The 15,993-nt window shown below is 39.0% G+C and overlaps 1 protein-coding gene across 2 annotated transcripts in view; it reads left to right on the forward strand.

Annotated features, from left to right (window-relative positions):
* Nucleotides 1-389: 389 nt before the first annotated feature.
* RFTN2 (raftlin family member 2) overlaps nucleotides 390-15,993 on the forward strand; it is a 37,363-nt gene continuing 21,759 nt past the window's right edge. The window contains exons 1-6 of one of the 2 annotated variants that reach the window (XM_056349689.1): nucleotides 390-541; nucleotides 932-1,136; nucleotides 6,104-6,287; nucleotides 8,073-8,184; nucleotides 10,932-11,244; nucleotides 14,387-14,587. In XM_056349689.1, the coding sequence (XP_056205664.1) occupies nucleotides 998-1,136; nucleotides 6,104-6,287; nucleotides 8,073-8,184; nucleotides 10,932-11,244; nucleotides 14,387-14,587 (949 nt within the window). In that variant the 5' untranslated portion in view covers nucleotides 390-541; nucleotides 932-997. The remainder of the gene's footprint in view (nucleotides 542-931; nucleotides 1,137-6,103; nucleotides 6,288-8,072; nucleotides 8,185-10,931; nucleotides 11,245-14,386; nucleotides 14,588-15,993) is intronic. The other variant, XM_056349691.1, reaches the window with a different exon arrangement.

Below are 15,993 nucleotides of genomic sequence, written 5' to 3' on the forward strand. Positions count from 1 at the left end.
TCGAAAGTCTGTGGCTGTACCAGCTGAGGTCAGCCTGACAGAGAAGATTGTGGTTGTTAATGCGCATGAAAAATGGGGAACAAAGTCTTGTAACTATATTCATATATGAACATTGAAAAAGTCTTTCTGATTTGAAATGAGGAATATTTCAGTGTCATTTTTGGTGTTTATCAAAACCAGGTGCCTAAGTTGATCTTAGTGATGTAGATTCTTACTGATTTTCTTGACAAATTTCTTTACTACCTATTTTTACATTATTACAGTATATTACACTGTGTTCATGTGTGGTTTTTCTCTGGAAGAAAGTTCCTGTGGAAAGGAAATAGGAACCAAACTTTGAAATCTAAAATAAGGACTAAACTGCTTTTCATTTACTTTTCTACCCTTTGAGATGCCAGAAGCAATTTCCTCTTGAAGCTGACTTCCTTTCTGGAAATGATTTTCGTCTCCAACCATGTTGAGGCTCTTTTCGTGTTCTTTCATTCTGATTAACTTGTTTTTTTCCCCTCTGACTTCCCACTGCAGTTGAGAACTTCTGGAGGTAAGTAATTGCAGACCAGTTTCTCTCTAACTTTCTTTTTCAGTTCTTCTCCCCCCTATAGCCCCCCCTCGCCCAGTCAGTCTAGAAGGACAAACAAAGCACTATTGGTGTCCTCTGCAAGAGAGCACTGATAGGGGGCTGGCTGTAAATTGACGTGGCATGGAAAATCTCTGCTAGTTTGTAGCAGCTCTAAGGCTGCAGAATCAAGCCTACTCTTGCCAAGTTTGTAGCTTGAAATCATCGCGGGCTTACCATTTCTATATAAAAAATGAATGGAAAGTACCTTTGCTTTTTGATTTGGGAACCGGACTTTTTCTCTCTTTGGATTTACAGCTAATAGAAAGCAAAGTCAAAGGGAATTATTTGATTGCTTTTTTTTTTATCCTGTAGCGAGAGCGACAGATCTTGCTGCTCCCCCCACCTTTTCCTGCGATTTAATCATTTGCAGATCTTGCCATGGGGTGCGGACTGAGAAAGCTGGAAGACCCAGATGATAGCAGCCCTGGAAAAATCTTTTCTACATTGAAGAGACCGCAAGTTGAAACAAAGACAGATTCTGCTTATGAATACGTATTGCTGGATTTTACGTTGGAAGGTATCATTTTATGTTGTATTTTTACTATTCTGAGACAGCAAGGAATAGGATTTAACTTAGTTCTGTCTTGTTTGACTTACAGTAAATCCTAGATACTTTTACAAAGCTAGCCAAAATGTAAGACTTTTATTTTGAAATACAAATCATGACGAAGGTCCTCACTTATATAAAATTACAGTGGAAACTACTGAAGTATTTTTAACAACCAAACCCCCCAAATTACACAACTGTCCCTGTTAAGGAAGCTGGCTAAACTGTTAGAAATTTTCCTAGTTTCCTGTGAGTCAGATACTGCTATCCATACTCACTTTGAATAATGGGTGTCCGAATTCAGTGTGACGGTTCAGAAAATACACTGTGCTTGAGCCTTAATTGAATAACAAGTTTTAAAAATGCACTCAACTTCCGAAAACAGGCTGTCATTGTCCGTGTTACTTTATGCAGAAGTAAGTCTGTTTCTTAGTTGTATACCAAGAGTAGCCTCCCCCCCAGCCTCTTGGTAGATACTTTAGAGTCTTACAGTTTCATCAGTATTTTCTTCCAAATGCTTTACTTCTCGTTGTTGAATAGTCTTTTGAAATCGTGACCAAAATGAAACAAAATTTGTATGCGTAGCTGGAGGCAGACAGTACTCTGTGGGATACTTCCTTCCCGAGGGTGTCCCGTCTCTTAACAGAGCAACTCCCTGTTCCACAAAGTTGAAAACATAAACAAGCCCAGATGGCTGCCCTCTGAGAACAGACAGCTCAGTTTTACCCTCACTTTGTAGTAACTTGCATTTTATAACAACCCAGTCCGCTGGAAATGCTTAATAACGAGGATTTGAAGTAAATGCAATTGCTAGAAGGGTTTGATAGAGAGAAAGTGTAAGTGCATGTCTTGTTAACGTTTTCAGGAACTTTTTCATGAACAAAACTTGGCCTCTGCTTACTTTTAACTCTAAATTAGAGGACTGTATTTTTTTTTAAAAAATACATCAATCTGTTCATTGAAAAACTGCAAGATACTAATATAAGCCAGTTTTTGACATCCAACTGTATTTGTTCTGTTTATTTACACAAATAAAAGAGTTTCTCACTGGCTTGTTCTTTGTGAAGAAATAAGACTTTGTGTTGAGTAGTAGTGGGAACATAGTGGAAATAAAACTAGGCTGCCTAGTGCATAAATGAATTAGCTACTCACCTACTGATAATAGGGTAATAAAACTTTTTTCTGAGACTGAGGAGCATTTAGTGCTTTTAAATAATATGTTTTCTGGATAGTGTTGTGTTTTACAGTAACAAGTTTCTGGAAGGATTTGTTGTGAAGGTGGTTGTGACTTTTAAGAAAAAGCACTTCAAACAAGTGCAGGTAAAGGTGCACACCTGTATTTTAATAACCTATTGGTACAGCAGTAAAGATTAATTTTCTCCTATTTAGTCTCATATTCAAAAGTGCTTAGCTTTAGTGACTTTATGTGGAATTATGAGTGCTAAATAACAGTGAGATCAGTTTCAGATAGTTACCTAACTTACAGGTTTCTGACTGTAAGCAAGTAGATTTGTAGGCAGAGGTATCTTTCTGCTGAATGGTTCTAGCTGTGTGCATATTTGAACTGACAATATTTTTTTGTTTAGAGTCTCTACTTTTTAGAGCTAAGATAGTGAATACAGGAAAAAAATGGTGTACATACTGTCTTGGAGGCATTTCTGAGTTCTGTCTGCTTATGAAGTGTGGAGACTGGCTAAAGTACTGTGGGGAATATGCTGGGGTGTTGGGTGGGTTTTTTTTCTTTTCTCTACCCTAATCAACTCACTGACATACTTGTTGCCACTTGAATATCCTTTGGCTAAATGAATCCTAAGAAAGAGCCTTTCATCACTTCAGACCAAAGTTAGTTTTCACTCTGCTGTCAAGTTGTGTTGTCTTCATGGCACTCTGTGTTTGCTGATTTCCAGAGGAAAATCTTCCCCAACATCTGAGATTTCTGTTTGCCTGAGTGACTTGTTACCACTGGATCTTGCAGCAAGTAAAACAGAAAATCTGCACTTAGTATCCTTTATAAAATCCTACAGTAAGCCATGCCCTGCATTAAGAGAAAAGCATAGCAAGCATAAATTTGTTATTTCAATTTAATATACCTTGTTGTCTGCTTCATCAGATTCATGCTATGTGAAGTTGAAGTGAGCCTGCTGGGGAGACTTTCAGGAGTCCCTGATAACTCCCAAGCCACGATGCAGATTAGGTCAACCATGCTGTAGTCTAAATTTGCTGGCTGGAGACCTTGTGCATCTTAACTAGTTATCAGCAGTGTATTGTACTTTAGCTTCTCCCCTCCTTGTCCCTGAAATATTCCATCCCTACTGTAAAAATCACTTTGAGTTGCGTGGAGGTGGTTCTGCATCAGGAGAATCCCAGACAAGAAAATGACAGCCAATGTTTTATTTTGGTGGGATTTAATAGTACAGAAGAAAGGGAGCAGTGGACTCTGAAGTGTAGTTTTAAATGCCTGTCAAGGATTGTAAATTCTACAGTCTCAATCATGAGGTATATCTCAGTTACAAAAAACAGTTGATATTTTTTGAGGTCAGTTTAAACCATAGAGTAGGGATACTTCTACTCAAGCAGGATGGTTACACTTTTTCCACAACCCTCCTATTAGGGAAGAGAAAGAGTATTCATGCAGCCCACTAAGATGACATGCTGTGAAGTTCTTGTCGCTCTGACTAATAGTATGAATATGTATGAAGTCACTGTTTTGTTGTCATCTTCAATATCATGTATCTGAAGTTTATTACACAGCTAGCAAGTTAGCTGTAGTTCTGTTATTTTTAAGTGTTTTGGCTACCTGTTGACAGCAGATCAGGAAGGGAATTTTCTTAATGAAAAATGGTTAAAAGATATTTGCAGAATCAGTGAACTGGTGATCACGTTGCATATGTTCCTGCTTTTTTGGCTTGTGGACTATATAAGGTTATTTCTTCAATAAATATTTAATGTCTCCTACATTTACTGTGAGTGGAATCATGGGATGGAGGTGTTACTAAGTGCCAGATACCATCCATGTGTGAAAGGGAGGGCTGTGATGTAGTGTCTGCTAAAAAAAAAAGGGGGGGGGGGGGCAAGGAAGTGTGAGAACATGCAACAGCCCAGTCCCTGTGACCGAGAATGGCACAGTTGACATTAATAGGTCGAGTTTCCTAGTTCTCAGCAATAAACCCTCAATATGTATGTTAGTGGTACATATTATTCTGGTTTCTCTTGGTAGCTTTTCTGAGCTGTTAAGGCTTTTATAGCAACAAGCAAAGTAGGCCTCCATTCCTGTTTCCCTTTAGTAGAAGTTGGTATTTAAAAGCATTTGAGTGTTGCAGAACGTTAGCTTCTGGTGTTTTGTTGGTTGGTTCATTTAAAAACTCCTCCATAATGTATATGGATCAGTATTATCCCTATTTTACAGTGGGAAAACAGTATAGAGATTGATGTTTTGCAGAACATCACTCATGAACCAGCAGAATTCTAATTCAGTTTATTAAAATAAAAGATTTAGGCAAACTGAAGATTTATAATTCCGGTTGATGATACTTTAAACCACTAGGATAGGTAGACTTTGTGACTTGCGGTGTCTTTGATAAAGTCTTTAAATTCCTTGCTGTTGCCCACCTACAGCATAGGGCAGGTAGATAAGAGGATGTAAGAACATGAAATAAACTCTTAAAGAGCACATTTACAGTGTGGTGAGTGAGATTTATGTCATTGCATTTATCTGTTCTTTTTTCTTTTTTATAATATTTTTTAAATTACAGAATCAAAGTAGAATTAGTGTATTTAATTTTCAGGTTTTTGTATTGTTTGAAAGGGAATGTTTAGAGTAGCGTGTTAAAATGTTTGTAGCTCAGAAAAAGTTTTGTGAGCTCACTTAATTCCAAATGAGGCACCCTTTAATACAGTTGAACACTGGTCTTAATGCACTTAAAGTCTTGCAAAGAGAAGGACCCATCAGAACACAAAAAAGTATGTCACTTGCAGCAAGGGTTGCTGATGGAGACCATAAAATTCCAAGCCAAGCAGTCTTTGTTCTAAGAGTTCATATCTGCAAACGATGAAAATTTTGATGATGGCAAATATATGCTGGCATAATTACTCTCCAGTTACTGTCTGTATATGAGTATTAAATTCCTGATTTTTGAGAGCATCTGCAATACAGCTAGAGTTCAGGGGAACAGGAAATACTGGCCATCAGACTGACTGCAGCACAGTACATCATTGATTAACTGTGGGCTCTTCCTTTTCTCTGGGCAATAGCTGTGGATCAAAAAAGATTCCCCCGAAAGTTTTCCCTTGATTTGTGTCGTTTCCCCCAGTAACTATGTAGTACCTAGCTGCTGCCTGTTGACTGAGATTTTAACATAGTCCAGTAGGCCTTAGTACATGGGCCTAAGTAAGCTCTGTGATGCCATCTTGATTTCTAAGGAGGATCCCTCAGAGTGTGTATGAGCATTTCCAACCCAGAATCCACAGATCACTTCTAAGGGATACAATTTTTTTTTTTTTAAAGAAAAACAAACCAGTTGTTCTAGGCTTGAATTCATTGTCCAGAAATTTACCCTACAACTGGGATTGAAGGATACTGCTTCAGTACGTTTAAGGCTTTGGCTAGACAAAATAGTTGCGTAGTTAAGTTCAGACCCATTATGTGTTTAGATGTCGACGCAGCTCCTAAATTAGCTTGGCAAAGCTTAGGTCCAACAGAAAGTGTTGCCAAATAGATTAAAAATAGATCATATTAACTTGTAAAAATTTGTCCTTCAGCTACTTGGGTACTGTTGAATTAGCTGTGAATCTGCTTTTTCTTGTATAAATAGAACTGTAGGTTTTTTATTAAATGCCTTGGTTAGATTTTGTGTGGGTTATATAAAAGGAACTCGCCCCAAAAGTATGTGGCTATACACAGTATCATATGCTTCTCTGCTGCTTTTAATGTGTTTTAGCTTCCTCAAATCCAGAAGTTATCAAGATCAGTTCTGTGTTGGATATAGCATCTAAGGTGGAAGAATATTACAGCAAAGGATATGTCGTAGGAGCTGTTCATCCTATTCTACTGCCAGTTGGATGTAGAAGGAATTTCCCTGCAAGTCACATGTATCGAGTGGTACTTTCACGATTAAAATTAAGGTAACAGTGAAACAATTTGAATACATTGATCCATTACTTAAGCCATTTCTAAATGGGTGGTTCCACATGCATAATTTATTATCAGCTCAAAATGGGCACCTCAGAGAATGAAATACCTTTTTAAAGAAGGAACTGTTAAGCAAGTTAGTAATGTTTTATTAATTGAAGCTAAGCACGCAGTAGGGGAATGTTTACTTTGCTTTGGTAAATGCTCAAAAAAACCTCCAAACTTGCTTATTATAATTTGTGGGAAGATAAATTGTTCGGTTACCTTTCTATTTTTAATACATTTTTATAATGAAGTATCATCTTGGAACCTGCAGCAAATCTACGATTAAACAAAACACTAGGAGAGTAATAAGCTGCTTTAAATTATCTCGGTTTTGTTTTTTCTTCATTTTTCAAACTTTCATGTTTTCACTTTTCCCGTAAGAGCATTATTCAGAGAAAATGACCTATAAAGTGTGAATTAGTCTGTCAGAGATAGTTTATTTTTCCTTCTTAGTAAGAAGGAAATAATTGCTCTGTGATTGGAGGTCATACAAAAGCTTGGTTTTGACACTGGGGGAGAGTCAAGAGTTTGTGTTTATGTTCCAGCACCACAGTCTTTGTTTATTACTCCTGTTTTCACTGCGTTGTAATCACCATGTGATCATAAAGAAAATGTACAAAGAAATTTTGCTGTTAGTTCTTTGAATGCGAAGGTGGTAACTTGTTCTTACTTTGAATTAACTCAAAGTGGATCTCTTACTGTGTTAAGAGCTGTCAACGCTTCCCCTGCTCTCCTGAGTCCTAGTGCAATGTGCAAAGGTTCTCATTTTCTTCTGGAAGTGCCCCTGCCACTCCAGTCATGCTTCTGTGAAACATGGCACGTTTGAGGGAGCTTCTCAAACACTTTGCTTAAACAAGCATTGTCCATGGTATTTGCTGTTCATACAACTTACTTTATACGTTCATCTGCAAACAAAGTGAGTGTCGGCCATGTGGGCAAATGCAGGAGTAAGAAAAGCAGAATACTTGCTCTTTGCAGCTGAGGCTTCGAAGAATTTGAGTGTCTCTGATGTTTCATTCGGAAGCAAAAGATTGTGTGAAGAAGTATCGAATGAAATTCCATTCTACTGCTGATATACACCAAATGTTGTTGTCAGAGTAATAACTGAACTGGCTTTAGATAAAACATGATGAATACTGTTCTTTAAATGGAAGGTAAAGCTTGTCAGATTCTCAGATCTGAGTGATTTAAACATTTCTGAACCCAAAGTAAAATTGTTAGTGCATTGTATTTCTAGTATTTGCCTACGCTGTATTTCATACAGTAGCTGCAACTCTGCTTTAGCTTAAAAAACTCAACAGCAGCATGTTAACAGTGTAAAAGTACCATTTCTATTCCTGGTGTGTTTCCTACAAAACTAAACCTCTTTTGTGCTTGCTGTTTATAGCTTAAACTTGTAATTTTTGCATTGTTGGAGATTTTGGGGTTTATTTATTACAAAAGCAGGGCTGTTTGTCAATAAAGCTCGGTTTCCAAAAGATGTCTATTAACAGTCTTCAGATTAAATTCCTGCTAAATATTCATATTCTTCTCCTGACATTGTAATACACAGTACCTGCCACTTTGTGTGAGAATCACAACAAAACACCAAAACCCACTGAGTTCTAAGTAAAAGTATGAAGAGGCATTGCCAGGATTTCATTCATAACTATTCCAAAAGAATTCTATATGCAAGCATTTGCCCAAGTTAGTGGCAAACTACTGACAAAGACCGCTTTCTTTCTGTGTTCTAGCCAGAAGCATGCAGCACCCAGAGGACAAAGGCACCCCAGGCTGGTGATTGAGGAATGTCCTTTAATGTATGAAACACTGACAAATGAGGTAGTGAAAGAACTGTTAGAAAAGGTAATGGAGGGTTTTATTAAACTTCTCTTCCAATTTTAATTTTTACTGTACACGTAAGTTATATTTAGTGGTTGAAGGGGGTTTTTAGTTTTGAGTTTTAACACTGGTTTATTTCAGAGAAGCTACAAAGTCTCTTCTTGCTGTGAAAGGAGTTATTTTTTCTGCACTAGTTGCTTTTTCTAATGTAAGACTTGGTACTGAACCCTGTAAAGCTTTGGGAGACTGGGCGTTCACACCACTGAAAGCAGAATCAGGCCCAAACTCTCAGTCAGTCTTTATAAAATACTGGTGTGATAGCTTTTTTTGGAATTAATATTTTTTTAAAAATCCAAAGTTTTATGTTGTTCTGGGTTAAGTAAGATATTCCTGATGAATATGAATATATTCAATTTCTAAAAAAGACTTTCTTCGTTCTTTAACAAATACAAAAAACACAGTAACTGTACTAAATGTTTACTTGGCACAGCCTTTAAAAAAAATATCTTATAGTTAAAGAAAACTAAACTTCCACTGGAATGCAAGCTCCAGTTCTCATTCTTTTTGTGTTTAACTTCCTCTGCAAAATTGAAGACTTGCCGAAACAGGAAACTATTGTTATTACAAGAGTTAGTGATATCTTTTACATTAGTTGCCAGGGAAAGAAGTAGAGGAAAAAAGCATATTGGAGATCTTTAATAATGTTTGAAATTATCAGAGTTGTTCAAAACTTCTAAATGGCTTGTTTAAAAATTTTCAGGTATTTTGAATTTAAAAAGGGATTCCATTACCGTTACACTATCTGCATATTGCCAGGCTGGTTGTACAGCATGCCCAACACAAACATTTAAAGGAAAAATACACTTGAAATTAGCAGTGATTCAGTCTTGCAAGCAAATCTGGTGCATAAGTAGTATGTGAAAATAATTTGATTTTAGAATGCTCCCAGTGTTTTAAAAAGACTCAGCCAGTAATCCAGTAAAAAAAAAAATAAAATTGTTGTTTTTTAAGATCTGAAATAAGACTTCTTGGCACTACAGGAAAAAGGTTGTCATATTACCTCATTTTCTGCATGTTGCTTGTCACATTTAAATTTATTTTGGTTGCCTTAGAAGCAGCAGCTCTGTATCATCACAGTGATTACATACTGTATCATTGCTGTGGTGATACAGTCGTTGATGGTAAGACTTCAGTCTGTTGTGGTACTAAAAAGGGCTTGTAGTACCATCAGCTATGAGTGTTACTCACTCTGTTGATTAATAGTTTATGTGAGTATAACAGGGTAGAGAACCTTCCCTCTACTGCCTGCAGTACTACCCAGGCAATTTCTTCTTTCTGGGCTGGTGTTCCTGTGTTTTCCCAGAAAGACTTGATTGCACAGGGGAGCTTGTAGCACAAGATGTCAGTGGGATCACCTTGCAATGTAGCAGCGCTCCTTATGCCAGCAAAAAAAGCCCTCTCTCCAAAAACAGACGCATCCCAGATGTGGCACATACTCTACAGCTGTATTTTGAGACTTCAGTGCAGATAGAAGACCTACTGCTGGATGAAAGCAGAGTTGAGAGGGTTTTAATTTGCCTCTAGCTCCCTCCTTTCTCTGCTCCTGCACTATTCTCAAGTAATAGTGAAGCTGAGCATCCTCTAAGGGAACCAGGGGATAATGAATCATGGCACATGACAAATATTTCTGTAGTATTAGCAGTCAGTAAGTTTAGTATGACCGGTATCACATGTTCAGAGAAACAATAGTATTTATTGCACTGGTGTGCTGCTTATCACTACAATGCAGCAAGTAAAACACTTTTGATTTGTTGTAAATGGAAGGACTTTCTGTACACTTAAGTCAGTAAAGGGGTTGGCCACCTTTCTTGGCCTGGGTCAGAAGACAAGCTGGAGGACTTCCATTTGCTCTGAAACATGGGCAGTGTGCAAAGACAAGCCACCCTTGTGCAGTGCAGAGCTGTGTCTTCGTTTCCTTCGGAATCAGCTGTTTAGTTAAACAGAACATAAATATACAAGTTGTCTTTTTTAAAAAAAAAATAAATAAATAGTCATGTGAGATTCCAGAATCACACTGCAGATAAAATGGGATAGAGGTTGCTAGGGGCAGGGGGCAGGCCGGGCCCAGGGCCCGAGGCCACCGTGTGAGGGTCCCCAGGGCTCAGCGCCGGGCCCTGCCCGCGGGTCACCCCAGCCCCAGGCAGCGCCGCAGGCCGGGGCACAGCGGCTGGGCAGGGCCGGGGGGAAAGGGCCCGGGGGGGCGGCTGGGGCCGGCTGGGCACCAGCCCCCGGCCTGCCCGGGTGGCCGAGGCGGCCGGCAGCGCCCTGGCTGGTGTCCGGAGCGGCGTGGCCGGCAGGGCCGGGGCAGGGAGCGTGCCCTGCGCTGGGCACCGGCGCGGCCGCCCCTCGGGCCCCGGGGCAGCTTCGGGCCCCTCACGTCAGGGGGGACGCGGAGGGGCTGGAGCGTCTCCGGAGCGAGGGGGGGGTCGGTCCCTTCTCCCCGGGAACGAGCGGCAGGACAAGGGGAAACGGCGTCGAGTTGCGCCAGGGGAGGGTTAGGCCGGGCGTGAGGGAGCCGGGAACAGGCCGCCCAGGGAGGCGGCGGAGCCCCCACCCCGGAGGGGTTCACAAGACGTGCCGCTGCGGTGCTTGGGGACATGGCTGAGCGGTGGGCTGGGCACTGCTGGGGTAACGGGTGGGCTCCGTCATCTCAGAGGTCTTCCAACCTGAGCGATTCTGTGATTTTATGATATATTTCTTTTGTAATACAGGTTAACGAAGCTGCTAAAAGAGGAAAGAAGTTTGTGGGATTTCTAACCCAACATTTTCCTCAACCTAAAGCCTGTAATGGAACAAGCACAGATGGAAATGCAGAGCTGGAATCCACACTGGGCAGAAGAAATAGGGAACACGGAAGAAAAAATTCTGATGAAAACTATAGAAACTGGAATGAAGGGACCTTGAGTGGTCAGTCATCTGAGAGTGGGATAGAGGAAGAACTGCAAGGCGAAAGCAGTCTGTTACAAGATGCAGATTTCCAGTTTGGAAAAGAAGTCAGCCCTGTTAAACCACGAAAAGGAGACGGTAATAATGCGGATTGTTTATTGCAGAAATAAGGCATTTTATTGAGCTGTTATTTTAAAAAGGGGTTGGAAAAAAACAGAGCAGCATGTTCTGTTGTATCAGATACTGATTTGGAACGTGCATCTTCCTTGAATGCATATGTATTTCCTAAAAAGTTGCCAGTTGAAGAAACAAGAAATGTTTACCTTCTGCTCTGTGTATGCGTGAACTGTGGTAATATTTTAAAATGACATTTCATTTTTCATACAGAATATTACAAATGTACTGTTAAAAATATAATTTTGTATTATATATGTGCAAATATATATAATAAAATAACAATAATGTAAATAACTATAAATATTAATAACTATATAATTTATTTAAATGTACATAACTAAAAGTAATACAGTAATAATTAATAATGTAAATAACTAATAATATAAAAATACTGTTAAAATTGTAATTTAAAGATAAAGTAAAAAAAACAAATAAACCCCCCCAAAATCACCCACAGTCTAATTCTGATTTCAGATGTTGTGCAAGCAGGTAGACGTTTTTGCTTGATACGTGCATAACAAATATGTGACAGTAAAAATCTTTTCAAAGGATGCAATTGTTTTAAAATCTTTTCCTAAATACATACAGCTTTCACTTACTCCTAATATTAAATCATAAACATGTAATGGATTTCCAAGAATATGTTATGATTCTAGTTCTGCCTGTTTCAAAACTGACAACAAAGAGAGACCCTTCCAGCTAGAGCTGGAATTTTACGTGCTTCTGGCCAATTCACATAATGTACAGCAACCAAATCCGTACATAATGGATTCTTTCTGGTTAACATGCCTTCAAGAAGCATCCTGAAAGAGATCACGTAAATTAATGCATTGACCGTGAAATCAAAGAGGATAATTGTTACAAAACGAATTTACACTAGAGAAAATTAAGCATTAAAAGGATGTATAGGAAGGAAAAGTATCATTGAAAAATGTTGGTGCTGTGGTAAGTACTTGGTTGTAGAAGAATCTGAGATACTTAGGGTAGTCTGTGTGAGAGACTGCCTGAAACAGTGACTTCTGATACCGAAGCACCAAGGCCTCCTGGCTTGCTAGGGAGGAAGGGTGAAAAAGAGGTAGTAATCCAAAGCATGAGAGCTAACACAAGATAGTATTGTGTAGGAAGCAGGCAGCATGGAACTTTTCATGTCACATTGCGTTTTGACGTAATAGGTTCTTCCCTGATGGACGCGTTTTAATTGCTCTCAGAAGCAACATTTTCACTTTCCAATTAAGAGTTAAGCACTCTCTCTGGTTTGTAGACTGTCAGGATAATGACTCTAAGCAGTGAGATAATTAATGTCCCTCTTACTTTCAACACTTGAATTAAAGCAGTTCTAGTACAAGTAACTCTTTATAGCATCATCTGTTAAAGCTTAACTCTTTCCTTACAGCTTGAAATAGTGGGTTTGCTATTTGTAGCAGAATAGAAATCTTGTAAGTAAAAAGTGGAAGACACTTGGTTCTGTTATGGAGCTTTGTTCATGCAGACTGGTGTGACCAGGTCAGTTAGTAACCAGTGTATCCTCTACATGCAGTGTTCTTGGGAAATTCTTCAAAAAGCTTTGGCAAGGATATGCCAGGCTTCTCTGTACTGGTCAGATAGTAAAGTTATTTGAGTTCATACAACAAAACTTCTGAGAACTTAACCACCTTTCTTTATAAGTGTTGTATGTAACCATCATTTTAAAAAATACTGATGGAGTTTTCAAATGCCTTAGGTGCATGTAGGTATGCCACTTCAATATGCCATTTCTATTTGGGTCTGGTCAAAGGATGCAAAACTGTGTCAGAGTTCTAGATTTTGGGGATCATAACCTGTGAATTTTGATTGTTTATAAAATACACCACTTGCAGAGGCAAATTTCTGATACACATGAGCAATTGAATAATTGCAGCAGCAAATTATTTTTTTTCTGAAGAACAAATATAAAAGTGATCTCACTTTACTATATGGGAAAGGAAATGAAGGTTTATCAGGATAAACACGTTTATGCTAATACAACCACCTGTGGAGGTGATAAAAGTAAAACTGTATAGAAAGGGGCGAGTCATTTCTTAGTGACAGAGATCAAAGTTTTGTCCTGAATTTACCTTATTCTAGGCACCTGATGTCACTTGCAGTGGGTGTGGTAACACCTCTCAAAACAATCCCAGAGATTGATTCAGACCACTTACAGTCCACATCCTACTTGGGAAATTTAAATCTTGCTCTGTTTCTGGAGCTTAGAGAGCTAGAATCTTAAGTGGGGTCATCTAAACCAAGATCCTTTGTTTTGACAATGTGATTACTTCAGCTTTCTAGAGGTTGGTTTTTGTTGGTTTAGGCTGCTCAGATGTTGAAGTATTAGACAATCTGAGAGCATTTTTTGGCAACTGCTTTGTGTTACTTTTCCACAGTAATAACATACACGTGACTGTATTTGTACAATATTTTTGTATAGCTAGGACTTCACAACTTCTCACCAGTAGCTTCATAAAATGCTGTGTATTTGTGATTTTTAATTTCTGATGAATGCTTGTTAATGACTGTTTTTGTAACAGCACTGTATTAACGCCTAGATACAAAAATCATTTGAGGATATGCAGATGTCATACGTGTAACTTGCATATTCATTAGTTACTGTGTGGGAAACCCCACGAATTACACCAGTACTTAAGTAATCATCAGAAAATAATGGGTAAAATCAATACCGTACTAGGCATTCCTAATATTTAACAATTTAGAAAAATATCTTTCATCTTCAGCTGTGGTAATCCCAGATATTTGTAGTCAGAAGTTCCATGAGTAGCAGAAATTAAGCCTGTTTCTGCTGGGTTTTTCTTAGCTCTAGTGTATTTTCTGTATGCAAAGCCACCTACCTAAAAGGTCCAGTGACAACCTGACTGTAATATGTTCAAATTTTTCTCATATCCCAGAGCATACCCACCTCACACCTTGACCTGAATGTGTTTAGGGCTCCAGCTGATACAGTCACATCAGGAAACAATCCTTAAAAATTTTTTAGAATTAGAAAACCGTGTTGAAGTAAGAGATTAGTAATATTTTTATTTTGGTGCACTGTCTTCCAGAGGTTCATTCTTCTTCCTTTTTCTTTCCTTAGACAAGCTGTATACAGTCTTCAATGTTTTTGATGATGATTCTACCTGCTGGAACTATCATGAAGGTGTTTTGTCTGTGAAAGTAACAAGAAAGGGGCCAGTTATTAGTACACTGGAAGCAGACTGGCTAGAATTAACCACATTTTACTACAAACAAGGATTGTCCTTAATTGAGTCTTTTGTACACTGGGAAACTTCTAAAGGTGAGTACTGTCCTGGAGTGTCATGTTTTTACTTGTTTATAGTGAATTACATAATTGGCAAGAAATAGCTCATGTTTGGCTCCTTGGTGTGAAGGGCAACGTGTAAACACATTTGGGTAGTCCTTGTAAATTCATAGAAACTGATACCTTGAAATGGAATAACTTGTTTTCTGGGAAGTTACAGCTCTGGATAATTGAAATTTCTGCGTTGTTTCATCGAATTGAGGATTCCCAAAGCAGGAAGGTAGTGTAGTGTTACGATGAAATAACCCTTTTGTGTTAGTTTGTTTTTCTTTGGTTTGTTTTTGTTAAAGGAAAAGATAATGACGGAAAAAAGTCATTAGATACATGGTCCCCTGATGGTCATGTTCTGCTGCTCCCTGTAGATGCTGTGCTGCACTCTGTTGAATATTTCTAATGAGATGAAAGAACACCTTGAGTTGTTAGGTTTAATGGTAAAGTAAGCACAAGTCAGACTTTCCAAGCTTCCTGCTTTCTCTGGCTCTTCCCTGGGCTTAAAAATTCTTTCCAGAATGCCAAATTGCACTAAAATTCAGCTGTTGATCCTGAAGTTTCAGGATGTTTCTGCAGGTTGTTCTGGTCAGATGTGGACATAGGCAGAACAGAGAAATCTGTTTTTGTTCTTGCCTTCAGGTGTAGGCAGATCCTCCGGGACCTTTTCACACAGCTGGAAGAGGGGTCTTCCCTGGTCCCTCCTGCTTCCCATGCTCTTCTGCAGGCATCTGCCAGCTCAGTGAATACTCACATTGTTAACGGTGGTAGAGCTTCAGGCCACACGATTTCCAAATTTTCTTCTTCGTTCTGCCAGTTTCAGTTCATTCTCAGTTTTTGTTCTGGAGAGATCCTACTAGTTCTCTCAGAGTTCCTAGCCTTCACCCTCCTGATGAGGGGACACAAGCCAGTTGTCAGCAGTGCTGCTCCTAGCCCGGGCCCATTGCTGCCCACCCCACTGAGCCCAAAGCCTGCGCTTCGGCGAAGCTGCGAGGCAGAGCTGTACAACTGCTGACAGCAGGAGCAGCTCTTTATTGACTGAAGTATTTTGAACTTGGAATCTCCGTCGCTGGTAAAATGCGTAATTAAGAGATTCATTTGCATTTGAACTGATTTTGCCTGAAAGCCAGAAAATCAGAAGTGTTGCAAAAAATACTATGTAGCTACTGTTGTGCAGTTATTTGACAGTAATGCAAAGAATATGGTAGTACTCTAGTGTCGGGGGAACACACCGAGAGTCCGATATAGTTAATAGTTTCAAATTTTAGGAATTATTATAGTAAGTGTTGTTTGATAGCAAACTTGAAATTCATACTTCGCTGATGTGATACTTTGTGCTTGGATGCATTCATGTCTTGCTTGTTCTAAGTTGGTGTTCCTTTAGAATTGTCTCT

The sequence above is a fragment of the Falco biarmicus genome, chromosome 8 (genome assembly GCF_023638135.1).
Source record: "Falco biarmicus isolate bFalBia1 chromosome 8, bFalBia1.pri, whole genome shotgun sequence".
NCBI lineage: Eukaryota > Metazoa > Chordata > Aves > Falconiformes > Falconidae > Falco > Falco biarmicus.